This window comes from Leptonychotes weddellii, chromosome 8 (genome assembly GCF_054177405.1).
Source record: "Leptonychotes weddellii isolate Sample4059 chromosome 8, ASM5417740v2, whole genome shotgun sequence".
In the NCBI taxonomy this organism is placed as follows: Eukaryota; Metazoa; Chordata; class Mammalia; order Carnivora; family Phocidae; genus Leptonychotes; species Leptonychotes weddellii.
Genome location: NC_138376.1, coordinates 79609042 through 79636030, shown reverse-complemented (window position 1 = coordinate 79636030; position 26989 = coordinate 79609042). Strand labels below are relative to the sequence as shown.

Genomic DNA, 26989 nt, shown 5'->3' with positions numbered 1-26989 from the left:
TAGCGCTGGGGTGAACAAGGTGGTGGGAGGCATTTCATAGTCATCAAAAAAGAAAAAAAGGTTATTACGGTTCCACTGGGAAGATTTTTGCTACTGTCATTCTACTGCACAAATAGGAAACCATTTCACACAGCCAAGCATAGAATATAAATCGAAGAAGTTGTGCTTGTAGCTTTGCAGCAGGACTTCTGAACCTTGTGATTTGTGTTCATTTGCTCCCCTTCCTCTCTTCCAACCCCTGGTGAGTGGCCTCCAGTGGCTGGCTGTGATGCTCCTGGAAGCCTCTACTTGCGAGTCTCCCCATTGACCACCTCTCTGCAGCCCGCCTTCACCAGTGTGAGTCCACCTCTGGCTCCAGGTTCCCCAGCGGCGGGGAGTGAAACGCACTGTGGCGCTCACGAGCTCCCTAACGATTGTCGTTTAAGCAACCTGAAGTCATCTCCGATGGGTTTTTCCTGCCTCTGACTCTCCCAGGGGGTTATTTTGGTGATTTGCATTTGCCGTGTCCGAGAGACTCTAGGTAGAAGCAGATCGGTGTACTAGCAGCATTGGAGGTGTGCAACAGAAACTCCCCGAAACGTCTTTAGGCCAGAGGATTTTACTTCCAGATTCCCCTTTTCAGTATTCCAGTCATTCATTTCTCCGTAGTGAAATGGTTTTTGTGTGCATCTGCTCCTCACAGTGTTTTGATGTGTCTCCCTTTCCCTTTGAATATACAAACGAAAAAATGGCAGTTGGACAGTTGTGCCAGCTCCCTGGCTCGAGGGCTTCTGTCGGTGCTGCCCTCGATTCAGGGCCACTGTCAGCAGCACGTGGTTCTGTCCCAGCCCCTCTCCCCCCCGACCAGGAGGTGCTTGATTGCACAAACACTGCTCTCCCTTCTCACTAACATCTGTCTCTCTTTCCTAGTCCAGCCTTTTAAGGCATGCAGAGCTACCAGCCCCAGATCCTTAAAGCTGTATGGTTGCTTCCCTTCTGTTACTGAACATTCTGGCCAGAGTTTGTCATGTCAACATTTCGCCTGTTAATTTTACTTTTCTAAGGCAGTAAAATAAGTGGTCCACCATAGTTTTGAGTTAATGAGAATCTGAAATGGATTTCAAGTATTCTTTCTGGGTTTTTATGACGCAGGTGCAATCTCATGCAGTAAATTACCATAACTAAACCGTTTCGGAGCTATAAAGCTCGTCCGCCATGGCATTGCTAAATTAATAGATTAACAGCTACACATAAAGAAAATATCAGATGTTAAATATTTTTCATTAGTAATAAGTTGGAAATTTGTGACCTTATACAGTCTCTTGAGTGCCTCAACCCAAGTTATTTTGTATTTCATTCCTTTTCAGCTTATAAGCATTTTGATGCCAGACTCTAGACTGCTTTATTTTATAGTTTTTTTTTTTCAAAGCGCTGCCACCCGAAATACTTTTTTGTTGTTTGATTGCAGCGTGGTGTCCAGTTTGAGTGTCTATGCAGGGATCCAGACTTGTTTTCTAAGTGCTCACTGTCTTCCAGGCACCGTGCTAGGTACAGAGAGGTATACAGAAACATGACGGCACCATAGCCATGAACAGGGGGTTCAGGAGGGGGCCCTGGAGGAGGGCCAGGGGGTTTGCTGATCCTTTGTTCCTAGTGACTGACAGCAAGGAGTCTGGAGTCTGTCGGCCCAGCTAAAAATCCTGACTCCATCACTCCCAGGATATATGACCTGGACAAGTTACTTCTCTTGGTCAGAGTGACCCCCCAAAAAAATGGGGCCTTCATGGTATAAACCTCATAGGTGGATTAAATGAGGGAATATTTATAAACCTCTAGAATAGTGCTTGGTTTATGGTAAGAACTATTTAAGTGTTTTAAACAAATCAAGTAAAATAACATCTATTTTGACCTAAGGACTGAGGAAAATCCTATTGTGAAAAATACAGAAACCTACTGGTGGGCACTTTAGTATTTTTTTTTTTTAATGTACAGAACTTTAGTTGATAGTTTATATGGAAATTTACTGTCACTCGGTTCTGTCTCCAGAGCCTCGGCTGACTTTTGTGCCCTGTGTTTTCATTTATTTTGACGTTTTCAGGTAAGGAAGAACTTTCTGACAGTGAGAGAGGCTCCCATTGAGCTGCCGTTTGTGGTGTTAATTTCTTTCTTACTACTAGAAATAGCCAAGCAAAGGTTGAACCTGCCTGAGATACAGCTTTGGGGATGCCTGCGTTGGTTGGAAGCTCGAGGGGGATCAGATAAGTGAATTCCTTAGAGCCAGTGAATTTTTTTTTTTTTTCCAGTTGTGCTTTAGTCTGTGAAGCCTGCTGACCTGGGGACCTAGAGATGGGAACGGCAGTTTCAGGGGAGGGGACAGTTGCAGTTAGGAAGGATTCAGAAAGGTAGAAGGTAGAAAGTGGAGAGATTTAATGACGTCTAAAACGTGGATCTCGTTGTGTAGAGGATGGGGAGGCGTTACACGTTGCCAGGAGGGGAGTGACCTCGAGTAAAAGGAAGGTTCTCTCTCTCTCTCTCTCTCTCTCCTTGATCTCAGGGAGATTAATCTGGTAACAAATGCCCAAAGATTGGAAGCAGGAATCCTGTTAGAAGCCAGGGGGCCTTCACGTAGGTGGGCGGGGAGGGGACGGTGTGCAGGAGGCATCTGAAGTGCCTCTGAGCCTCAGGAACTGAAGGAAGCTGGCATAGGCCGGGGGCGGGGGGCGGCGGGGATCAGAAGGAGAGTGTTTAGTGTGCAGTTCTGTCTTGTTCAGTCATTCATCAAACGTTCACTGAATGCGAGCAGTGCCATGTTCCTACCCCCCTGACGACGGACTCACGACGCTGTTCTCACAAAGAGCAGAACAAACACGTGTCCGTTTGACGTGCCGCCTCGGTGCCCCTGTAGTGAGCCTCGTTGCCCACACCTGATGTATTCTGTGAGGGCACCCTGAGACAAACACGGAGGCTGCTTTCCCTGGACCTGTGCATGCAGTAGGTCCTTCCGTTTTATGAGGACGTCTGACTATGTGGGCCTCGACCACAAAGAGGTCAGATCAGTGGAACTAAAGATGGCGACTGTGGTCTGCTATCGAGTCCTATTTATTCATCACAGCCCTGAAAGCCTCCAGACTCCAGCCAAACTCATCGAAGTGCCACGGTCCACGTGGGCCACTGTCTGTCTTCCCTTGTGTTCAGCACCTTCCCGTTTCTGTTTCACTTCTTGCTCCACATTTTGGAACCGGGAATAGGCTTATTATTCCAAAGAACAGATGGCCCAGCCTTGGAGAGCTGAGGCATTTCTGCAGAGACTGTCAGCAGAGCACTTAGCCCGTTGTTGATACTCAAGAAACGGACCAAAAATTAAAATAGATTTTTAATTATACTGACGTTGCTGTTATTGAGGTGCCCCATAGGAGTTTTTAAACCTCCACGGTTAGAAAACGGTCTAGCCACCCTTTGAAAAGCAAACGAAAAGGATCTGGAATAGAAATTTCCCTTTATATTTTCTGCCCAAAGGTGACTCTTAAAACTCCTCCCCACTCCTCCAAAGTTAAACGCCTGGAAATTAGATAGGATTATGACCTCCTAATGCCTGGCGGGTATCTTTAACCTGAACACTGTACAGAAATGTGCAGCACCCCCTTGAAACCCTGCGAGGTTCTCCCTGTCCTTGCTTTACAAGGTAATGGAGGTTCAGCGGTTGCTTTCTGCCTTGTTCTTTGGGCAGTGGGATGTCCTGACCCTGTTCGCGCTGACCAGATTTCTGAGCGGCTCTGCTCCTCGTCACATGCGTTTGCCACACTTAAGCACAGGGCACACAAGTGGCCTCTGTCAACTCTGATAAAAAGGGAAGCTCAACACCCTTTCATGAACATTCTCCTCTAAACCTGTCAGGCCCTAAAATTAGGAAGGAGCTGCGCTCACCAGACATTCTTCTCTCCGAAGGGCTTGCCCTTTGCAGTTTGTCTTCATCTTCCGTGGATGAGCATGTCCCTTTACTGGGGAAAGTGAGAGTGCCGGCCTTTGCCTCCGAAGGCACCAAACCCGAACGAGAACACATCTGGGGTTGAAGACTGATTGTTTTCAGAAGCTTCAGTGGTTGCCCATGTCTGAATGTCTTAGCAAAACTGATTTTAGTACTAAGTGTGTTCATTTCAAGAAGAGTAATCATTTCAGTAGAGATGGCTGGTCTCTTCATGACTGATGTCATTCTCTTGAAGAACGGTAACATTTCCTTGATTTCTTAGGTTTCCTTGCTCTGCTTTTTTCCTTTAAAGGAAGATGTTTTTATCTCATCTATTGGAAACCAGATTCACATGTTAGGAGAGCTGGACATGTATTCAGTGACTGTCATCTCGTGCCAAAGCACGCTTGTAGAGTAGCATTGCTTTGTATTTGGTGATGCCTCTGGGAAGTCATGCTTGGCAATAAGGGATGGTCATTTCTGGACATTTTTTACTACATGCTTTATATGTCTCTTACCTTCAATAGTTTTTTAATTTAAAGCCTTCAACTCAAAGATCTGTGAGCTCTTATCTGCGAAATAATCATTCATTAGACTATGGCCTTAAATATGCAAAATTGGAAGCGGCTTTAAATTTAAGTGATTGCTTAGAAAGTGGGGGTTGTTAACTGTGTCTGTTACACCTTTTAAAAATATTGAAACAATTTTTTTAGTAGCATGGCATTGCAGGATATTACTGGGCTTTTTATTATTTTAATAATCTGTCTTGAAGATGGTAACACTGATGACTGCTTGGAGAAAGATCATCTTTCCACGCAGACTTACTTTGCTTTAAAAAAGTAAATATAATAACCTCTGTATCTGAAATACGGCTTTTGACATGCTTGAATGAGTCTCCTTTTCAAGAGGGCAACAAAAACAGAAAAGCAAATAAATCACAGTATCTCTGGCAGAATATGTGTTCCCTGGTTTCCTTAGAGACTGGTGATTATTGTCTTGAGGGGAAAAAAAATCTATTAAGTCAGTGCCAAAGCTTCTAACATTTGCAAAATTTTACACAGGTACACCCAATAAAGATATTTACAAGGAAGCAATACCATAGAGTGAATTACTTTGTGATAAGAGTAGGAAGAAAACCCTGGACCAGGGACTTAGGAGACCATGGTGGTAATTTTCCATTAACAGGCATTGTCACCTTGGCAGGTATCTTATCTTCATGGATCTCAGGTTTGTCCTTTATATAATAAGAGCGTGACCAGTGTATGAGGTCCCAGAGTGACGATCTCTCCTTGTATCTAAAACATCGTAAATCTCCAGAATTTGAGATTACCTTATTAGCTCCCCAGGGCTGAGAAAGAACCGACACCAGCTTTTCTGTACCAAGTGGCACAGTCTTGGGACTGCTCAGAGAAGACCCATCGCTGTCCTCTGTGGAGAAACAGCAGGGGCTTCCCAGAGGGTATAGACCTTCATTGCCTTGCTGTGCTGAATGCTCTTGGTTCGGGATGTGGTGTAACATTGTTACGCTGCTATGAGAGTCTCCAAAATGAAGAATGTAAGTTTTAGAGGGGAAAAAAATAAAATCAAGGAGGGAAGCTTTCTTCGTACAGTGTTTGAGCAACCTCTGGCTGGCTCACTAATGTCTCGAATGAACGGTGGCTTTGAATTGCTGTCATGATGTTTATTGTTACTTGTGGTGCCCTTGACGAAGGTTTCATGTGGAAACATGCTAAAGCAGAGGCTCTTCTGAGATCTCACAGGTGCTTCTGAAGACTCCCGGCCACAGGCTCTTTGGCAGGCCTTGCACTCTGTTAGGTGAAGGCGTGTGCCAGAGGACAGACCCTGTTGCTAACGTTGGTGTCACAGGCTCCTTGTTGAGCTGCTCTACGGCACAACCTAGTTGCTCTGCTGCTGACAGGAAGAAGGGGAAGGCAGGGCCCGTCAGCTTCACAGGATGAGCCATTAGCCCTGGATGACACAGAGACCTTCTCTATTGCTCAAGTGGCCGCCTGTTAGATCCCATGTGAGCGCTTTGTTTTCCTGTCCATTAAGGATCCCATAAAAGCTCTGGCATTCCATTAAAGGGCTGTGCCCACAGTGGACACTCAAAAACAATGGATGTGTATTGCCAACTCTCATTTGGTTACAAGTATGAGGGGGGAAGAAAAGTAAGTTGTTTTGCTTTTTAACTTGAACCTAGGTATTGTGGTGGCAATACCCTGTTGAATAATGGAAAAATAACACATGGGTTTAAGCTTGGCAGTTGTCTACTCATAAAGCATTAATGGTTTTTGTATTATATGTATACATACATATATATATATATACACACACACACACATTACATTCTAATTTCTGTATGTGACTAATAATAGTTTACGGTGCTACTCTTCCTACCACAGCACCACTTTAGCAAACGTGAGGCATCGGGGAGACCGGCTGGTTTTGAGGCTCGTGCAGTAGGGAATCCTGAGCGGGTTTGCCAGAGCAAAGGGGAGAGGAGAGGCCTGGCTGTGGGAACTGGAAAGACTGCATGGGTGCCTGGGTGTGGGGTCCTTGGCACAAGATAGGAGTTGGCAGTCAGGTGGCTGAGAAGAGAAAGAAACGAGGGACCACTGTTGTTAGCCAAACTAAGAGAACTCCGAGGAGGAGCATGTCCCCAGGTATATCCAGGGCATGGTGACATGGAGAGGTAGAGGGGCCACCCACCCTGGGAGATCACATGTGGACTTGAAGGTCCTTAGCACAGAGTAGTTTATTAGAGCTCTCTGAGAATGGCAGAGGAGGAATTTGCAGAAAAAAAAGGGAAGACAGAGCGTAAAATTTGCAACACAGTAGCATGTGGTGGGAGGAAGAAGAGCTAGTAATGGATCCATTAGGAAGGTTGAAAAAGAATTAGAGAAATAAAGAACCAAAGAACTACTACTCCACCCAGGAAGCCGAAGAAGCAGTTGCCAGATAGAAATCAGAACAGATGAGGCCTGGGAAGAAACCAATTCAGAAGTGGCATTTCTGAACAGTGGGGGAAAGAACAGTCCTTCAGTGAGTGGTATGTGATAGTTGGTCTTTGGGGGAAAGACCATATGCAAAAACAAACTCCCATTTGGACTATAAATATAAATGTAAAAATTCAAAAATTTTTGTAACTTGGGGTGAGAAACCCCTATCTGTCTATGTGGTGTGTATATTCAAGATTCCACAAAGAAAGTTAAAAGATAGGTTATAGATGGGGAGGAGATACAAACAAAACTTGGCAGAAAAAAAGCTAATATCCTTGATGTAAGAAGAGTTTCTATAAACTAATCAGAAAAGTAACACAGTAAAAACACGTACGTTTTGTTTTCTGACAAAGAGACATAAAATGAATAAATAGATGAAAATGTTTGTGAATTTAAAAATAATCTTAAGGCAATAATGAGATGGTAAAGTTTGCCTGTTAGACTAGCAAAAATTAAAATCCATTTTTGTAACATCCACTGCTGATAAGAAATGGACACTTAGGTAATCAGTGTCCCTAGGGACTTAAGTTGATACACCATTTGAGAGAACTATTTGTCAGAAGGCATTGAATTTTTATATGCAGTTTGATCTGGCAAGCTCATGTCTTAAGAATATATATCCTATGAAATCATAGCATGAATATATGAGATTTATCTAAAAGGGATTTATTCATCATTGTTAAGAGAAAAAGAACAGTCTGAATATCCATCAGTAAGCCAATGATTAAATTCATTTGTGTACATTCATACAATGAAATGCTAGGTTTGTTTTTTTGGGGTTTTTTTGGTTTGGTTTTTTGTTTTTTTGTGTGTGCTTTTTTTTTAAAGAGGTAAATTTGGGGATTTTAACATGAAAGGAACCCCATGATATCTTGCTACGTGAGGAGAGTCTATGTTGTAGGCCAATATTAGCCTGACTCCATGCATCACCACATGACAGTAACCTGTGTGTGTGTGAATATGTAAGAATAGATGTGTCTCTATAAACTTATGAAAAACTTGGGAAGCACACACACCACTGGGACAGAGATGAAGTTGGAGGGGTAAGGAGAAAGACAGAAAACATTCATTGATGCCCTTTAAGAGTGGTGGTAAAGCTGGGGCACCTGGGTGGCTCGGGCAGTTGAGCATCTGACTCTTGGTTCCAGCTCAGGTCATGATCTTGGGGTCATGGGATGGAGCCCGCGTAGAGCTCTGTGCTCAGCAGGGAGTCAGTTTTCTCTCCCTCTCCCCCTCTGCCTTTCCTCCTCCTCGCTCGCTCTTTCTCTCTGTCTCAAATTATAAATAAATCTTAAAAAAAAAAAAAAAAAGTGGTGGTAAAGACACCACTTTACCAGCAGTGGTGAATGAGGTCGGAAGGCATGAGCTGTGGGTGTAGGTTACCGTGGAAGATGTGTGATCAGGAAGGAAGAGGGAGATGGAAATTTAGCTTGAGGGGCACGCAGGGCAATGCAAAAGGTTTTGGTGTCTTGTTTTGTTATATAGGATAGGAGAACTCTGAGTGTGTTTGCATGCCAAGGAAAGGGAGAAAATGCAAAAAGAATACGTTGTGGTAGTGGGGAGTGTGATGGTGGTGGGATTGGCAAGGACTAGAATCAAGGCTGAGTCTCTTTCTCTGGGGTTGTAGAGGGTGAGTGAAGTTGGCAGAAGGTTTTTTACGAACTCCAAGCAGATGGCCTCAATGACAGCAGACAAGACAAAGAGTAGGGGATGCAAATGGGTGGTATTGGGAATGGAAGAAGATGGCAGGTGTTGGAAACAGCTACTCTGGAATTGATTTCAGTACAAAAAGTATAAGGAAGACATAGGAAGGAAAAGAAGGAGAAACATAAGGAACTCATTTAGGGAAAGGAGAAAACCTACAGAAAGCATAAGTTCAGAGCCTGTGAGTTCAGGTATTACTAATTTGCAGTGAAGTGAGCTGGCATTTTCTGAGTGGCCGCAACCTGGAGGAGGAGAAGGAATCCAGTGGCTTAGGTTAGAATGAGAGGATTTCAGGCATTAGTGACACCTAGAGAGCTGGCTAAGGGTCTTGAGCCCAAGTGAGGCTGACAGAGCCAGAGAGAATACGAGGGACTGAATGTTGTGATAAGACGTTGCACTCAGGAGTGAGGAAGGGAAGGAAGGGGGAAGAACAAGTTGGAATCACAGGGGGAATGTCAGCGTTCCTTGCAGAGTTTCAGGATCTGAAGGCAAGGACAGAGCCAAGGTCACAGGTGTTCGTAGTGCCTGCTGGCTTGTCTCTGTAACACCCTACGTCCCGCGCGGGAAGGGATTCTCCAGCGCCTGGCACGTGATGGACACCCAGCAAACATTCGAATGAACAAGTGGATAGGGTGGTGTGGAAGCTCAGATTGGACAATGAGGCATTCAGGCGTCTGTAAGGACAGGATGCTGAACAGGTCATCAATTCCATTGTTAAAGTCACTGAAGAAAATCGCATGAGAACCAGGGGGAGAACAAGAGAGTCCCATATTGAATGATTAAGGATTGTGGGAAGACACCTGGTTTTAGTCGATACAACTGACAAGGATACAGGGAGTGATAAAAGCAGACTGTGTGACTAGTTTTGGAGCCCCGGTCCACCTGCACCAGAGTAGGTAGGAGACTTGCTACATCGCAGCTTTGAGCACTCCACCCTGTTGAATTGGAACTTCTGGGAATGGAGTCTGGGAAACTGTATTTGTAACATGTTCAACACAGATGCTTAGGCCCAGCCAATGAGTTTCAAGAACAACTAGTGAGATTCTGAAGGGGAGCTGTTTGGTTTGGCCAGGTTTGGGAAGCAAATGGAAATAAGGAGTTTGCTAGCTTTTCTTCCTAACCAAACAAATCCAGAGCAGTGGGAAAGACACCCCAAAGCCTCTTAAAGAAAAGCTTTGAAGGAAGTGGCTTCAAGAGGAAAGCAGTTTCAGTTAAGTCAAAGGAGGAGACAGTGCGTGATGGAAAATGGCTGGACTGTTTGTAATGACTATTTCTAGAATGTTCACATGGATTCCTTCCATGGTTACGAAAAGACTCAGGATTCAATTTGCCCTTTTATTGAAGAGTCAGGTTAAGGTTTATTATCAATTGCCCTGCCATAAATAGAAACGGCCTAGAGCACTCGTGTGTGTGTGTGTGTGTGTGTGTACAGAGATGTGACAAACTCTGCATACACGGGTGTTCACATGGTGTGTATATTCATTTCAAGTCTGAAATAGCCTTCTTGTAAGGAGTTTTCTTGAAGTGGATTTTATTGTAATCCTCTTCACAGTGCCCTTTCGCTTTTGGACAGCATTCAGAGTGGTGTTATTTTAACATCTGAACCACACCAACTTCAGCTTGCATATATTTTTGCATCTACGGGCGTGAAGGGGACTTGGGGCTTCTGCTGGTATTCTAAAAGGATTCCGCTGTCCTGGAGCCAGCTGGGGGAGGGGGACTCGCACACTGACCCACAGGCGCTGGAGATCTCTAGGTGGCAGCCAGAAAAGTGGGACCAGAGGAGCCACATTGTCACAGGGCACCAAGCTGGAGCCCTTTGGGGACAGAAGGAGAGCCAGCTGAGTGGAGCCTAGAGGTGCCTCAGCCCCGCTGGCTGGGCGGAGAGCAGGGAGCAGAGGAGGGTGTTGTGGGTGGGTGAGCTGGACTGGAGAGAGATGAGGTGCCGGGCCAGGGGTTTGAGGACAGGTGTAAGCTGGAGGGAATGCAATTTTTGAACAGAGGATTCGTTTAAGGTAGAATTGTGTGAGACCATTTGTTCCCCTGCTCCTTCTGTGGTTGGAGTGCTCCAAATTCTCCCCACGTCTGAGTTGAAGGCCCTGTATTTGAACTCCTTAGCCCGAGCCAGTGACTTGGAACTTGTTCCTCTCACTCTGCATTTACTCGTACCACCCACACAGTTACACTCTGTTAGATGCTGCTAACTGGCAGCCACTGACAACTTTCAGTAAAAGTGTGTGTCCCTTCTGACAGTTTTGAATCCTGAGGAGTATTCTCCATGATTCCTGAACTCTCAAATTTACATCTCTCTCAGGATCTCTCCAAAGTCAGAAACCATTGCTTTTTTTGCTAATATTTTTTGGCAGGTTTCCAATAACTACCAACCTTGCAGGCATTTATTTCATCTTGTAGTGCTTTTCGCTACATCTGCACCCCCGCCTCCCCACCCCCCGTTGATTGCCAAGGACTTTGTGGCAACTCTCTACAGTAGAACTGCTACCGTCAAAAGCTTTGGATAGAATATGGCTCCAAACCACACTAAGTGCAAAGACTTATGTCCTTGAGTGTAACATGGGAGGTCAGCAAGACATTTCTGAGCGGGAACACTTTCCAGGTATCATTTGGGGTAAAGACACCATGTTTGCCCAAAAAGAAAACTATTTACAGATTTTCTGTCTGGACGAAACCACTATCTGCTTTTGGTGGGCTCATCACTTGATTAGCATTCAGTGTTCTCTTTCTTATTCTTTTTCTCTTACCCCTTTTATCCAAGAAGTAATGGATATAGAAATGTTGATCGAACTTGCCCAAGGTTGCCCAGAGTGTGATGAGCCTTAATTAAAAAATGCTGAAGAACGGGGTGCCTGGGTGGCTCAGTCAGTTGGGCATCTGACTCTTGGTCTCAGCTCGGATCTTGACCTCAGGGTCGTGAGTTCAGGCCCCACGTTGGGCTCCATGCTGGGTGCAGAGCCTACTTAAAAAAAAAAAAAAAAAAAAATGCTGGAGAAAATGTCTTTAATAGGAATAATAGGCTTTCCTTGTTGTTGTTCTTCTGTTCTCTCACCTAATACATTTGTAGTTGTTAACATTTACTTAATAATAGCTGAACACAGAAAAATGAAGAGTTGAGTATCTTAATGAATAGAGAGGAAGTTGAATATGAAATTTGTTTCCTAGAAAAGAGTCTCCCTAGATTGAATTGTTTGGTAGGATGGCCGATCTGACTTTTCTGGTCCTGGGAGGGTGACAAGGAGCAAAGAACTGACGGCCTGTTCTCTTCTGTGTTGCGTGTGGTGGGCACAATGGCCCCATTTGGGGATGAAGAACTGAGGCCAAAGGATGATAAATGGGTCACCCAAGGTAACCTAATTAGCTAATTGTGGAATAAGAACTCAAATTCAGGTCTCCCTACTTTCCGACACTTCTCTACTCCACAAAGTCTCCTTAAAACTGAAAGATGCTTCACATCGGATACATCAGGGGGACTGGCTCTCCATTGTGCTGCTCTACATCTTGAAGAGACAAATGACTACCTGCACGTTTCTCCCATTTAAAAGCAAGCAAGCGTTAACTAAGTAATACTAAATCTATTCTGCTTTCTTTTGTTCTAGATTTTCTACCCCAGCAAGGATGGCACAAAGATTCCAATGTTCATTGTGCATAAAAAGGGCATAAAATTGGATGGCTCTCATCCTGCTTTCTTATACGGCTACGGCGGCTTCAACATATCCATCACGCCCAACTACAGGTAAGCATGGAACGCTCCGGGAACTTCAGCGTGGATGCGATCCTCCCCCTACGGTGGGAAGAAACCAGAGACGAGTCCACTAACTCATTGTTTCAAATGTATGTAACTGTATGTTTCTCACTTGTTTTTTGTGGAGGGGCAGGATTGTGTGTTAAGTACATGCCCTTTTGGTCAGGAATTTCAGGAGCACAAGCTAATCTTGTGTCTTCAGTGAATAGGCTGTTTGAGAGCTACACACGGGGAGTGTCAGCTGAGGTTTGGACGGAAGGTAGTCATCCCCACACAGTTTGTCATTTGCCGTCCCACCACTGCCCTCAGTATTCTCTTCAGAGGGAATGATTTCTTAGCTACTGATTATATTTTTCAGCAGCACAGAGTCTTAAAATGGACCATCTTAATATTCAGCCACAAGTATAATTTCTGTATCTGCTATGTATTACTTCATCCATTTTAAACTGTTACGTGATTATTTCCCAATAAGTATGGTTCAGGGAGGGAAAAATCTGCATTGCCACATTTGCTGTTATTTAAATAAGTATCTTCTGTTATTTGCAAACTTGGATTTAATATCCCATTCACAGTATAAAATGGAATTTGTGTTGAGCATTTTTAGTAAAAACAAGGAGTCTCCTACCAGCAAGACCAGCCATGAGCCAACTTCTAAATAGAGCCTCATATGAAATCTGATCCTATTCAGGAAGAAATTTATGGACTTGTGACTCCCAGGACATAAATTCAGGGTAGATCAACTGGCTGCCCCAAATATGAAGACAAGAAAACTGTTGCTTTGTTTTGAGCCTTTGATGGTTCAGTGTTTAGGATTTGATGAGGTACGAAACATGGTCCCTGCCTCGCAGTAGCTTACAGCCAAATTGTGAACTGCCTTGGACATCTGGTAAAAGAGTTGGATTTTATCCTTTTGTTAGTGAGGAGCTGATGAACTTGTAAAATCATCATATGAATACACTGAAGGGAAACCAGTTAAAAGAGTGGAGCAGGGGTGGTTCTTCATTCACCATACAATGACAGTGCCACTCTGCGTTCTGCAGTGTGTTCTCCACACCAACCATTATTCAGGGCAGGGCCTGAGCCACACAGATGGGCTGCCCACCTCGTGCCAGTTTCCCGGGCAGTCAGATGTGCTCTCTCATTCGTATGCCCGTGTCTTTGTGGTTAAACCATATGCCATATTTATTCTTTGTGATGATTAGTCTAAGAATGCAAACCAGTACCTGTTGGTTCATTAGACCTAATCCTTAAAACAAAAAAATAAAATGTGTCATTGTTCACCCTTCTTTATCACTCAAAGTGATGAAATTCAAGCTTCAGTTTCAAGTCATGGTGATGCCTGAGTGTAGGGCCCGTGAGCATGTGTTTCATTCAGTGAATAAGTTAAGAGACTCGCATCCTGAGCCCCACTTTCCTTAGTCCCTGCAGTGGGTCTTGCATGGAGACAACCCTGATTCTCGAGCAGATCTATAGCTAAAACTGCTTGTCTTTGTTCATTTGTACAAGTAGTTATTAATCCTGCTCCACTGGGACTTGAGAGATGAGTAAGGAAGGGTCCCTACACCATTTTTATCCCAGAACCCAGCAGATATGCTGGGAGCTTCCGTAGAGACCATCAGGGGTGCATGAACAATGTTGATGAGAAGACCAGGTGATTGAAAATCTGTTGGGCCAATCCAGTTGTGTGGTATGATCACCTCCCCCAACTCCCCTTTTCTCTGAGTCCTCAAGACCCAAGAAATTAGCACTCAGGCCATCTAGAGCCCCAGGTTACAGAAGCCTGCGTTTACCCAGCTACTAAAAGGGAGAATGATAAAATTTTCATAAACACTTATCAAGGCAGAATTAATTTTAGCTATTAGAAATAATGGATGTCATTTAGCACCGTCAGGGTCAGAGTAGAAAGAAGAGAAAACAAAATCCAGATTTCCCAAAGGACTTACTTAAGAGCTTTGTGCTATAGTTTCTTCTACTTATTTCTAGAAAACTTTCTCCAGCCCTGAGCCCTCCATGCTTCCTTTCTGGACTGTGTCCTTGGTCTCCTCAACCCCTCTCACACCTTATGTTAACTAGTTCAGCATGTGAATGTCTGTAAAACTGGAACACCTCTTTAAAATCCCAATTTCAGAAACCACTTTCTCTATTCCAACTTGAACAATGAGGAGAGAGAGACTAGAAACAGTAGAGCAGGGACCACCACTGGGGATTCCTGTGAAAGCCCAGAGCCATTCACACCAGGGCTGTGTCACGTGGCTGGAGATACTCAGTTTGCCAACGTAATTGTTTAAAAGATGGATTCAGCATGAAATGAGAGCTTCGGGTTCTTTCTCTGTTTGCATCCTGAATTGTGTATTCCCACTTCCTGTAGTAAAACATTGACCAGTATAGAAAAATGAGATCTACTGAATGCACATGAGAATGTATGAACTTTGCAGTTAAACATTAATCAGAACTTTTATATTTTGCACATTTGTAATCAAATAGTATAAAACTACCGGGCTCCTATTTCAGTAATGTTACCTGTGGACTGTCTTCGGGGATACATTTTTTTGGCTGGAGAGAGACAGCGTGGTCTGTACCAGGTGGTCCATGGAAGGTTAATTATTTGAACTGTTCCTCAGCGTGTCCAGGCTCATCTTTGTGAGACACATGGGCGGTGTCCTTGCGGTGGCCAACATCCGAGGAGGTGGCGAGTACGGAGAGACGTGGCATAAAGGTGAGGTACTTTCTCTGCGGAAACACAAACACAGCATAGCCAAAGCTGTGCTTGAGCGAGCCGACGGGATTAGGAGCAGACAAGCGAAAAATAAGGATCTGTCCAAGCACGTTGCAGGCACCACTGCCCCTCTAAAAACAGCTCCGTTTTGTCACATTCTGTTTTCCTTTGTAATCTGTTTATTTTAATGAAGTACACACTTCTCAGAAGCATTCCCTATAAAGCATAATCAGAATTGGTTTTTTTAGCAATGCACAGGGTACATTTTTATCTTATCACTGTCAGAAGCGGGTCTGCGGGGCACTTTTTGGCATTTATTGGATCTCTTTTGAGTCAAGACCAGGCTGTTTGGTTAGCATTATATGGCCATCTCCAACCAGGTCATTTTCTCTTAAAAAGAGCCATCTCAAATAGAGCTTTCCTGTCCCCAGAGTGAGCATCCTTTTGCTTGTTTTCTCTGATTTTCCCGATGTTGCTAAGAAGTAGCAACCTCCTAGCATTACGGCTGTGACTCTGTCGTGAGCAGGTTTTAGACTCAGGAGCTCACTCGTTTTTCTTTTCTGGTTTTAATTATTCAGTCTCTGTTCTCCGGGCTCCTGAAGCATGTATTCTACTTCATTGAGGATATTGCTTCGATACTAAGCTTCATTCCCCAGGCTTCGTCGAAATTTTTTTAAAGCCTTATTTCTTCCTTTTCTTTCCATATGGAGCACATCCTTTCCCCCGGACTTTTGTGTGTCTGGAATTCTTAGACTAACCAATAGCCAGAGGAGGATGTGGGAATGCACGTTCACTCCCACCGGCCTCAGGCTGCTCCCCACTCTCATCATCAGCCATCATTTATAAGAAGGCCTACCAGAACAAAGGTAGCCACCAGGCCTTGGTGTTGGTCAGCAGCATCAGGCAAAAGGGGGTCTTCTCCCACGGTAGGAGCAGCAGACCTGCATATATCCACCTGTGCCTGAACCTGTGGCCAGAGGCTGTGGGTTTTCTGCACCAAATCCAGTCTGCAAAGATGAGGGTAGATCTGTAAAGAGATTTTTCGTAAGCACCTGTTAGATGACAAGATGTAGGAAAGGCCAGGCCTGACCCCCTGAACATCCAGCAAGTACCCTAGAGGCTGACATCAGACAACATACTATGAGCATCTTAGCAAGAGTGAGCATTTCTCATTACCACATGGGCTCCTGGCCTGCCTGCCATCATTAGGGCAACTGCTCCCGAGTGTCATCCCCAAAATTATCATTGCATAATTTTGACCCTGACCTGATATCAGAGTTTAATTACACTAAAATCATACTGTGATATTAAGAGATGATTGATCAAAGAAAAATAAGAAAATCTCTACATACATATTTATGTTCCCCATCCGTGTGCCAAGTCTGGACCCCCGACACACGTCACTGACTAAACCGTTGGCATACACACACCCCTGCATGGACTCCTGGTCCTGTGGCCTGCTCCTAGAGAACCCAGGTTCTTCTCCAGAACCCCGTGGTCATCAGGTGCACTGTGCTGTGATAGACACCAGTACTCTCGCATCTCTGTATTAATGAACCAACTTAATTGTCCAAAAGCCCTGGGTGGGGGAGGGGGGAGTTTGGAGCTTGAATGAGTCTAAAAGTAGACTGTCTGTATTTAGACTGATTCATAAACTTTCTCCAAATTTAGGCAGTCAAGGGGCCAGAAATGGATTTTTCCAGTTAGACCCTAGTATACTAAACATTGATAGATCTAAATTCCATTCGGTTTATTGAGTTTAAAATTTAATGCTCTTTAAAAAATATAGTCCTATACCCAAAATGATATTATTCCTGGAAACTAAGTAATTCTAGCTATTCTAATTCACCGATAATTTCTTATTAAGATTTTAACAACATTTCTTTTCATATGAAAAAATTGCTTCAGTAGCACAGCTTCATCTTTAATTGAATTTCTGCAGAAGTGGTTAATCTCAAATATCTAATTAGACCTGCCTGCTTTTGGTTCATCTCATAGGCAGTTACTTAAGACATCTCTTCCGTTGAGGGCCCATCTTTGACTTTTGGCCTTTACTTTCAGATATTCCAAGACCTTACAAATGTTCCTCTCTTTACATAATTTCTTTGTGTGGTTTTATACACTGGATGACTTCTGGATGAGAAAATCCAGATTCTCTGGGGAGAGGTCTGAGATCTTCATTCAAGAATTGAGCAACTCTAACAGGCTGCTCAGCACACCACCACCTCCCACCTCACTCCTGCTTACATTCCCTAAAGAAGGGCGGAACTGAAGAGCTTATTTCTCAGCATGACCGTTTCCAGCTCCGGCCAAGAGGAGGGTGGAGAAGCGCCCCTGTGGGCACACAGCTGTCCTGTCCCCGAGAGGGGGTCGTTGCTCGCTACTCAGAGCACAGAAAGGCTTGAGCACAGCTCAAGGTTAAGTTCAGCCTCTCTAATATCTAGGTTCTTTTTGGTTACCTGTTGTCGTACTTTTGTCCTCATGGTTTTCTGACCTAACAGATCATCTCTTCCCTATGGGGCACTGCCGTTGTTTTTAGAAATATACATATCTACCGTATGGATTAGTGATTGTGGTGTTGATGGATTTCCATATGTGTAACAAAATTGCAGTTGAGGCATTTTTCTAAATGTGGTGTTCGCCCACTGTGTGTAAGTGATCCATAGTTGAAACTCTGCCCTATCGTTTGAATTCCCTTTAGGTTAAACTTGTGTGTGTGTCTGTGTGTGTGTGTGTGTGTTTTAATGTTTTGTTTCTTAACCATCTTTTACTTTGGTACATTGCAGGTGGTATCTTGGCAAACAAACAAAACTGCTTTGATGACTTTCAGCATGCGGCAGAGTATCTTATCAAGGAAGGTTACACATCTCCCAAGAGGCTGACTATTAATGGAGGTTCAAACGGAGGCCTCTTAGTGGGTGAGAACTGGATTCTATTGTACTTACTAGTTAACACTCTTGGGGTTTTCAGATACACTGCCCGGAGACAGCTCTTGACTGACTTTGGCTCATGGATGGGAGCAAAGAAAGCAAAACCCATTTGTATCAGGGCATCTGATAAAAGACACATAAAGACCCAGCTGAACCCACTGTACACAGGCTTGATTCACAATAGCCTGAGAAGCTTCTCCCCTGCATGCCCCGAGCTCCACACTGGGTGGGACCCCCCGCCCCACAAACTAGATCCACTAGACCCTTTCTAGGATTCAGCCAGCACAGGATTGAGCCTGGTAACTCCTGTGATTGTGTTACTTGTAAGATGTGATCACCACTAAACATTTGTTGAATACCTATGCTGTGGGTGCAGAGAGAGGAGTAGTGAAAGAAAATGAGGTAGCACGCAGACCGATGCACAGCAGAATAGTCAGGAAATCGTTCATGGTATTAATTCACACTTGTTGAGCACCTTGTGTGCTGGGCGCTGAGCCCTTCACATGCACACTCTCATTTGTCACGCACGCAGCCTGAGGGACAGAAACTGGTAGCATTCCCATTTTACCGAGGACCCAGGGGCACGGAGAGGTTGAGCAGCTTGCCTGGTGTCACACAGCTGGAAAGTGGTGATGCTGGGGCCGGAACCTAATACTGTGCTTTTAGATTCTGTTCCTTTAACCTGCAAGTGCTATGGCCTCTAAGTAGCTTTTCCTAATTTTTGGTAGTTAATGACATTTTACCTTGTAATGAACATTTATGGTGGCTTTGCTTGCTGGGTCCTACATCCAATGTCAGTATATGAGGGGCCGTTGTACAAATATAGGCTCAACTTAAAACACAAGTGAAAATCCACTGTTTTCGAAGCAGGCTCAGGGGAGCCGCACATTCACTCAGTTTCCTTATCCTTGAAATATACGGAGTCATTGCAAAACCTGAATACCTGTTCTTACTCTTTACCCCAATATAGTCTTGAAGAAAAAAAAATTCCCATGTAGGTAAAATATATATGTCCAAAATAATTTAAATTTAGAAAGGGCAGTGATAGGTTTCAAACAAAACAGCACCTCTGCCCCCATGGAGCTTTCGTTCTAGTCGGAGGCAGCAGACCATACACACCAAAGGCCCTGAGGCCAGCAAGGGCTCAGAGTGTTCTAGCAACAGAGTAGAGGCCCACGGCTGTTGCTGGGCATAGTGAGCGAGGGAGAGTGTCAGGAGAGGTGGCAGGAGGTGAAACCAGGCAGGACCTCAGAGCCAGGCTAGTTTAGTCTGGGTGAATGAGAAGCCTTTGGGGGAGTGTCATAATTTGACTTACTTTTTAATGGGATCGATCTTGCACTGATCGTGTAATGGTGTTAGGGGAGGCAAGAGCAGGAAAGCAGGCGGCCAGGTAGGAGGCCTCCGTCCCTGTGAGACACGGTGGTGGCTTGGCCCTGGAGCGTGTGTTGGAAGCTGCTAGAAGGGGGTCAGATTCTGGGTTTGTTCTGAATCTGCATGTGGATCATATGCAAACTGTAAAAGAGAAGCACGAAGGGCAAATAAATCTAAGATTTAATGGGAAAGGATATTGAAAATGCCATCTGGGGGCGCCTGGGTGGCTCAGTCGTTAGGCATCTGCCTTCGGCTCGGGTCATGATCCCGGGGTCCTGGGATCGAGCCCTGCATCGGGCTCCCTGCTCGGCGGGGAGCCTGCTTCTTCCTCTTCCACTCCCCCTGCTTGTGTTCCCTCTCTCACTGTGTCTCTCTGTCAAATAAATAAATAAAATCTAAAAAAAAAAAAAAAAAAAGAAAATGCCATCTGATTCCAATAGTGGGAGAGTTGTTCAGTAATTCACGGTTTCATCCAGTAATTCCTTTATATTTTCAGTTTATTGGTTTACATCTATTGGCAAACCTGGTTCCTTGAGGAACTTGCAGAAATGGATTTCCCTTCTCAGGGTGTTGAAGGCTAAAAGGACAGATTCCTGCCCCTCTAATATCTGAGAGCATCAGGGTCTCCCAGGGTAGGACTCAGGATCTGGTATTAGGAATAAGCACCCAAATCAGAACTAGGTTTTTTGCCAGAAGCGGGAGAAGTCCAGATTCCCTTGACTCACTGTTTGTTTGTCATGCCAGCTTTGATGTGACTTCCTCCCACAGCCTCCCTAACTCCTTACCCCGGGTTGGGCTCCCCCGCGGTGGTGGTTCCCACACTGTAATCACTCGTGCACTTAACTTTCCCACTGGAACACTCACTGATCTGACTCCAGTGCCAGGCACGTGGCGGGATATTCAGTAAATATTGTCGAGTCATCAAAACAAAAGAATACATTTATGTAACTTCAGTGTACGAAGACAGGTAGTTTTAAACCAGGACAAGAACGTGCACCAGTATTGGTTAGAGCCTGTGCTCGCTTTCAGGCCTGCCTTGGGCTGTGTGAACACTTTCTACTCACGACACTTCCGACAGCAAGTGTATGGGGTCTTTTCCTTCACACCAGCCAGCTCTCCCACACGCGCTGGCGGCCCTGCACTTCAGTTCGGACAGTGCCCAGAGTGAGCACAGACCCCGCGTGGAACAGGCTCAGTCTCCCAAACTGGTTCCAAGGCCCGGGCCCCTCATACTTCTGACTGACTGGCTTCCCATTCGGGTTCAGACTTAACTTGATACGCCATTCGAAGTGTTTGCTGTCCGTCGGGTTCCCATGTTCCGCCTGCTTGGCTTTGGTAATTTGTGAGAACAGCTCCCAGACCCGAGGAGAGTACGGTGTGTGGTCGAGGGGGGGCTTGCAGAATGGGCATGTCCTCTCTGGGAAGGCCACCTTCCCAGCACTTCAGTGTTCACCAGCCTGGAAGCTCTTTGAACTCCACTGCTTAGGGGTTTTTATGGAGGTTCTATTAGGCAGGCATGATAAAGGAAGTCATTAGCCATTATTAGCTTAATTTTCAGCCCCTCTCCCCTCCCCCAAGGTCAGGGGCGGGGCTGAGAGTCCCACCCCTCTAACCACGGGGTTGGCTCCTGTGTGGTGACAGCTCCCATCGAGTAGCCCCCTAGGAGCCCACCAGGTGTCACCTCTTTAGCATAAACTCAGGTATGGTTGAAAGGGGCCAGCCATGAGTTCTAAAAGACATGCTTCTCGCCTGTGTCACTCAGGAAATTCCAAGGGGTTTAGGAGTTCTGTGCCAGGAACTGGGGACAATAACTATATATTTCTTATCATGTCACAATGTCACAGGTTACTTTTGAGATTCTGAACAAGTTTTCCTTGTGAAAAAAAAAAAAAAAATAGGAATGAGAGCAGTGGACACAAGTTTTCCAGAAAATCCTTGAGTTTTTCTGAATAACTCCCCCATTGAGATTCACTTCAGGGAATGAATCTCTATCACCAGTGAGAACATCCTACCCCTCAGATATACTGGAAGCAGGGAGAAAAGCTTGTGGCCATTAGGCAGGTGGTTTATGATGGTGTCTTCCTGTGCTCCAGGAAAAAATGTATTTAAAGTGCTGATCTGTCCTTGTTTATTTAGATGTTTAAAGACAAACCGCCCTCCTTTTCCGTTCTTTCTGTCCTGGTTTTCAGCTGCTTGTGCAAATCAGCGCCCGGACCTCTTCGGTTGTGTTATTGCCCAAGTGGGAGTAATGGACATGCTGAAGTTCCATAAATACACCATCGGCCATGCCTGGACCACCGATTACGGGTGCTCAGACAGCAAACAACACTTCGAATGGCTTATCAAGTAAGTCTGGATTCCTATCGATACATATGGTACATGTTGCTAACAATCTGATATAATACTGAACGCAGTTAAAAGGATAAGTGTTTGACTCAGGGTCTCCTGTTTGCATATCATTTACTGCAAAAGGAATGGAAGTGATGGAAATTCCTCTTTGTCTTCCTTGTTTTGATCTGGTCTTTACAAAAACAACAAATGACAAAGATGTGACAGGCAGAATTCTAAAGTCATCCTCCCCCCGCCAGATTCCCGTCCCCTGGTCTCTTCAAATCAGACACTAATCTGAGTGCCGCTGTGAAGGGACTTTGCAGATTAAATTAAGGTTACTCATCAGTGGACCTTAAAATAAGAAGATAATCCTAGATTACTGAAGTGGACCCAGTCTAATGACAAAGCCTTAAAAGGCTGAGCACTTTCTCAGGCTGGAGGCAGGGAATGCAGCAGAAAGGGAGGTCAGATTAGAAGCCTGAGAAGGACTGGATCTGCCATTGCTGGCTTTGAAGATGGAGGAAGGGGCCTCTAGAACCTGAGACCAGCCTCCAGCCAGTGGTCATCAAAAAAAGGGAGACCTCAGTCCTATAATCACACAGGAACTGAGTTCTGCCAACAGCCTGAATGAGTCTGGAAATAGATTTTTTCCCCAGAATTTCCCGATAAGAGCCCAGCCAGCCAACACCTTGATTTCAGCCCTGAGACCCAGAGCAGAGAACCCGGTTGAGCCAACCCAGACTTCTGGCTGACAGAACTGTGAGATAAGAAATCTGTGTTGTTTTAAAAGCTGCCAAACTTGTGGTAGGTTGTTACCATAGCAATCAAAAACTAATAGAAAAAGGTGTCATTATACTTAACATCTATGTATGGGATTTTAAGAAGGAAATAAAGAGGGATATATGCAGGTACATTAAACTTGTTTTGTTCTCTCAGTGTAACCATATATGTTTGAAACTGCAAATCACATTATTAAAATATTGTATAACTGCATTCCTATCCTTCAACCGCTTTGGCAAGACCAATGAGAAAATGACAGACATTTAGACTCCCAAGACCGCAAGCTACATTCTTTTCTGTCTCTTCATTGTCTTCGCTTCCCACGCATAGGGGGTTGGGGATCAACATCAGCACTTAGGAACTGCCTGTGTCCCCTGTCCCAGTCTTCTCAGTCGACTCCACATTTCAATACAATAATTTCTCCAGTCAAGCTTTTTTGTTTCATTTTATGTGCTTTTTATGGTTTTAGCTCCTCAGCTAAAATGACCACAGTTTTATCATTGCAATAACCTCGTTGACAAATCCCAGTAAAAGCTAAATAAAGAAGCTATAGTTCAAATTAATGTAAAGAAAATACACACTTAGGGAGTCCCATCTAAACTCAAAAATACTGACTGAATTGTGTATCAAAGGCAACAAAATATTCAATGGAACCTAATACTTCTAAAATTAATTTGGGAAAAAAAAAGAAAAGTATCTTTACTTTTCCAACCTAGCTCTCACGGGGCTGTATTCTCCTCATACTGCTGCTCCCAGAGCAGCAGAGAGCTCAGCCCTACACACTTGAGCCAGAGAGGGCCTTACTGAGAGCTGCTCAAACCTGGCAGCGTGTCCCCCCCATGAAAGAGCTGGACTTTCACATTTGGGAATAGTTGGATAAATTTTCTACAGAACCTCTCAGTTTTTTTCCCCAAGAACTAACCTTTATTTGGAGGGCTGGGGTTGATCCAAGAACAACACTCTGAAATAAGATCAGAAAACCAATCCATTGCCGCCCCCACCTTATCTGTTGGGAGGCTAAACTCCAGAACTTTTCAGTCTTGACTTGGTTAACTGAGCAGAAATTTTACTGTTTTTGACTATTTACCCTCCAAAATAAAAGTCTCCTAAAATAGCCGATTATATTCAGTAATAGTGAACGCTGAGAAACAGGACGTCCATATTATTGAGTAAAATGTAAAGAAAAAAAGTCCAGAGATTTCACTCACTTAACTACTATCAGTTACTGTTTAATTCGACTATACTTTTATTCTTAAAACCCTCTTGTTCCCTTACCTGAAAAGTTGTACTTCAGAAGGCGCTTCCTCTGCCCCTCCACTAACTTTGTCCCCATCAGCCAAAGGCCGTTTCTTTCTGCCGGACCGTGAGAGCCAGCAGGAGGCCCAGACAGGACCTGGGTTCTTCCTAAGACTGCCACGCTGAGCCTGCAGTAAACGGTTTATAGATGGTAAAGGGGTAAAAAGCTGCCATACACTTTGAATTTCAAGTTTTTCAACAAAAGAAAGGCTCGCTCCTATTATACTCACAATCAGTGGCTTAAAGTCAGTCCACTTTGCAGTAGTGAGAAAGTTAGTCTAAAGAATACAGAACTATTCCGGACCGTAAGCGTGCACACATAGTTAGGGTCATCTCAGCAGCCCTAGGAGTTTCTTCTTTACCCAGTCTTCCAAAGTGGGAGCCACAGAAGTGACACAGCTCCCCACTCTGCAGTAGCCCTGGCCAGTTTGACCTCCACGGCGATGCACGCAGAGACTGCGATGGTCACGCGGGGACTAGTCAGCCGCAGTCATGGCTAGTGAAGTTAGGCTGGTAAACTACGTGGGTTACTGTGCCCGCCAGTGCTCCTTGAGCAGCCTCGTGGACAAACCACACTGCCTTTGCCTTTCAGATACTCTCCGTTGCACAACGTGAAGCTCCCGGAGGCAGACGACATCCAGTATCCGTCCATGCTCCTCCTCACCGCCGACCACGATGACCGCGTGGTCCCACTCCACTCCCTGAAGTTCATCGCCACCCTTCAGTATGTCGTGGGCCGGAGCCGGAAGCAAAGCAACCCCCTGCTTATCCACGTGGACACCAAGGCCGGCCACGGGGCCGGGAAGCCCACGGCCAAAGTGATAGAAGAGGTCTCAGATATGTTTGCGTTCATAGCGCGGTGCTTGAACATCGACTGGATCCAGTAAACGGACTCTCCCTCTCCCTCCCGACAGCCGCAGAAAACCTCAAGGGCTTTCCCACCGTTCACACGGAGAAACCACTGGGCATAATGCTCCCCCCACGGACACTATTCCTGCACTCACAGACTGCAGTTGAACAGAACTGCTGCGGGAATTTTATCTTTTTTAGGCTTCTCCTTTTTAGCAAGCCCTTGGTGTTTCTTTTTCCACCCTGTGCAGGCACATGTTTTAAAAAAAAAAAAAAAATTAAAAGGCATGTTTGGATCAATAGCTAAGTGGCAGCCAACACATTGTGAATATTAGATTGCTGAATTCAGAGTCGTAGTCGGGCATACTTCATCTAGAGCACTCAATGAAATCTGCTTCTATAACCATAACCGATATAGCTTTAAATGTGAGAACTGTTCTCATGAAAAAGACTTCTTTGCAACAATAATAAATGTTATTTAAGAATGGGAGGCTTTAGTTCTGGTTCCTTTGTGTTGAGGGGCACTCACTCCGGATCGTGTCACTTTTCTATTGGAACAAGCAGTTCACCTTTCCACACAAGTTAGTTTCCAAACAGTGAAGTCCTAGAATGTTAGTGCTGAGAAGGTGTGTGCATCCGTTCCAGCTCCCTTGTTTATGGTGATGAAGCTATCAGAGGCAGCTCGCTAGCTTCTGTATTAACCATTCAGTCAGCGGATAATCAGACTCTTTTGATTTGGATACTCATGCTGAAAAAAACAGTGGACCAGAAGCTTCAGATTATTGGCCTATCAATTTGGTTACAAAGTATCCCTGGACGTCGGAGTACCTGGCATATAAAACTCACATGAGTGAACCTTCCAGATATATTTATCCAAACTTACCTTCAAATCAGAAATTTCAGCATTTCCCAAGCTGTTTTTCCCTCCCATAGACCGCTTCTTAGAAATAGTCACACTTAAAACGGTTTTGGCCCCTTACCCCTGCCACCCCAGATGTTTAAGAGGAGGATATACCATTCCTCAAACTACTGTTCATACAATTTCAAGGCATTAGCATCTCATGAAACACTGTTCCTTTGGGCATCAGTTTGGGAAATGCTGATCTAATTTATGAGAAGAAAACCGTTTCTTCTTTGTCTTGCTTCAGATGACAAAAATAACTCCTGTTTTGTATGAAGTATCTCAACCTTAAAAAGGCTTACAAGATTACTTCACTGTTCCATTAACTTGTACTTTTCCAGAGAAGTCCTGTTTTCCAAATCATACATATTTGTGCTTTCCTTTAGCGCTCTACCTCTCAAATTGTGGTCTGAAATCAGACACGCACAGTTTTCTGTCAAGCATATCACTACAAATCGAACATAGCCGAAAGGTGGCTACTTTGGTTTTTCTCATCTAGGATCATGTATTCTAGTAAAGTGTCCATAAGCACTGTATACAACGTGGCTGTCCCTGGAACACAGGATGCACACTCTAGCCTCCCCCGGCCACCCCATCCCAGAGAACAAGGGTGCCCCCGGCTATCAGCGCTTGCAGAACTGACATCACCTCCGCCACCGAGAGAGGCGAACCCTGGCTAACGGCCATGTACCTGTCGGCCAGCATGGCAGGAAAAAAAAACTACATCTGCATAGATAAGCTAGAGGCAGCCTTTTTCTTAGACCTGCTGGGTAGTCTGAGGTACAGACAGCCGAGTCACTCCCACTCAGTCCAGAGCATGTTCAAGCTTGCACAGAGCCCAGCCCTACTTGCCCACGGAGGGCTCTTACTGAGCAGTGGAAAGTGAAGAGCACAGTGCGTAGGGTCTCAGGAGGTCTTCAGGAGAAGTCAGGCCCAGGGTCGAATCCCAACTCTCATTTCGTAAGTGGTAATTAGGAACCGACATTATAAATACACTTACAAAAGTGCCTACCAAAGAACTGGCCTCTAATTGTGAGTTCTCTTTCCTAAGCTAATTTTCACATCTAGATTTAAGCAGGACACCTGCACCCACAAACTGAAGGTAGCTTTTTTTAAGCCCTAAACACTGGGAGTATATGAAGTTGGCCCCTTACCAGATCTCCAGGGCCTTCCCTATTAGATGCCACCCTCCTCTATGTCCGGTGCTCCGCCTCTCTGCTCTGTCCTACGTTGGTCTGTGGTGTTTTGGGGGGGGGGAAAAAAAGCACACATTATACAGGTAGTCTAACTTGCCACGCAGGTCACAGAATTTGCTACCTTAGTGAAATAAAGTCACATTTCTGACAGTTAATGCGTACACGCCTGGAATAGTGTAAAAGTTGGCACCTACGGTTTCCTAATACTCCCACTAA

The 26989-nt window shown here is 44.8% G+C and overlaps 1 protein-coding gene across 1 annotated transcript in view; it reads left to right on the top strand.

The window, feature by feature from the left end:
• Positions 1–25166, top strand: part of LOC102734356 (prolyl endopeptidase) — a 108560-nt gene extending 83394 nt beyond the window's left edge. The window contains exons 11-15 of the mRNA XM_081828728.1: positions 12258–12394; positions 15025–15119; positions 17906–18037; positions 21610–21766; positions 24420–25166. Coding sequence (XP_081684854.1) covers positions 12258–12394; positions 15025–15119; positions 17906–18037; positions 21610–21766; positions 24420–24714 — 816 coding nt within the window. The 3' untranslated portion in view covers positions 24715–25166. The remainder of the gene's footprint in view (positions 1–12257; positions 12395–15024; positions 15120–17905; positions 18038–21609; positions 21767–24419) is intronic.
• The last annotated feature ends 1823 nt before the right edge of the window (positions 25167–26989 follow it).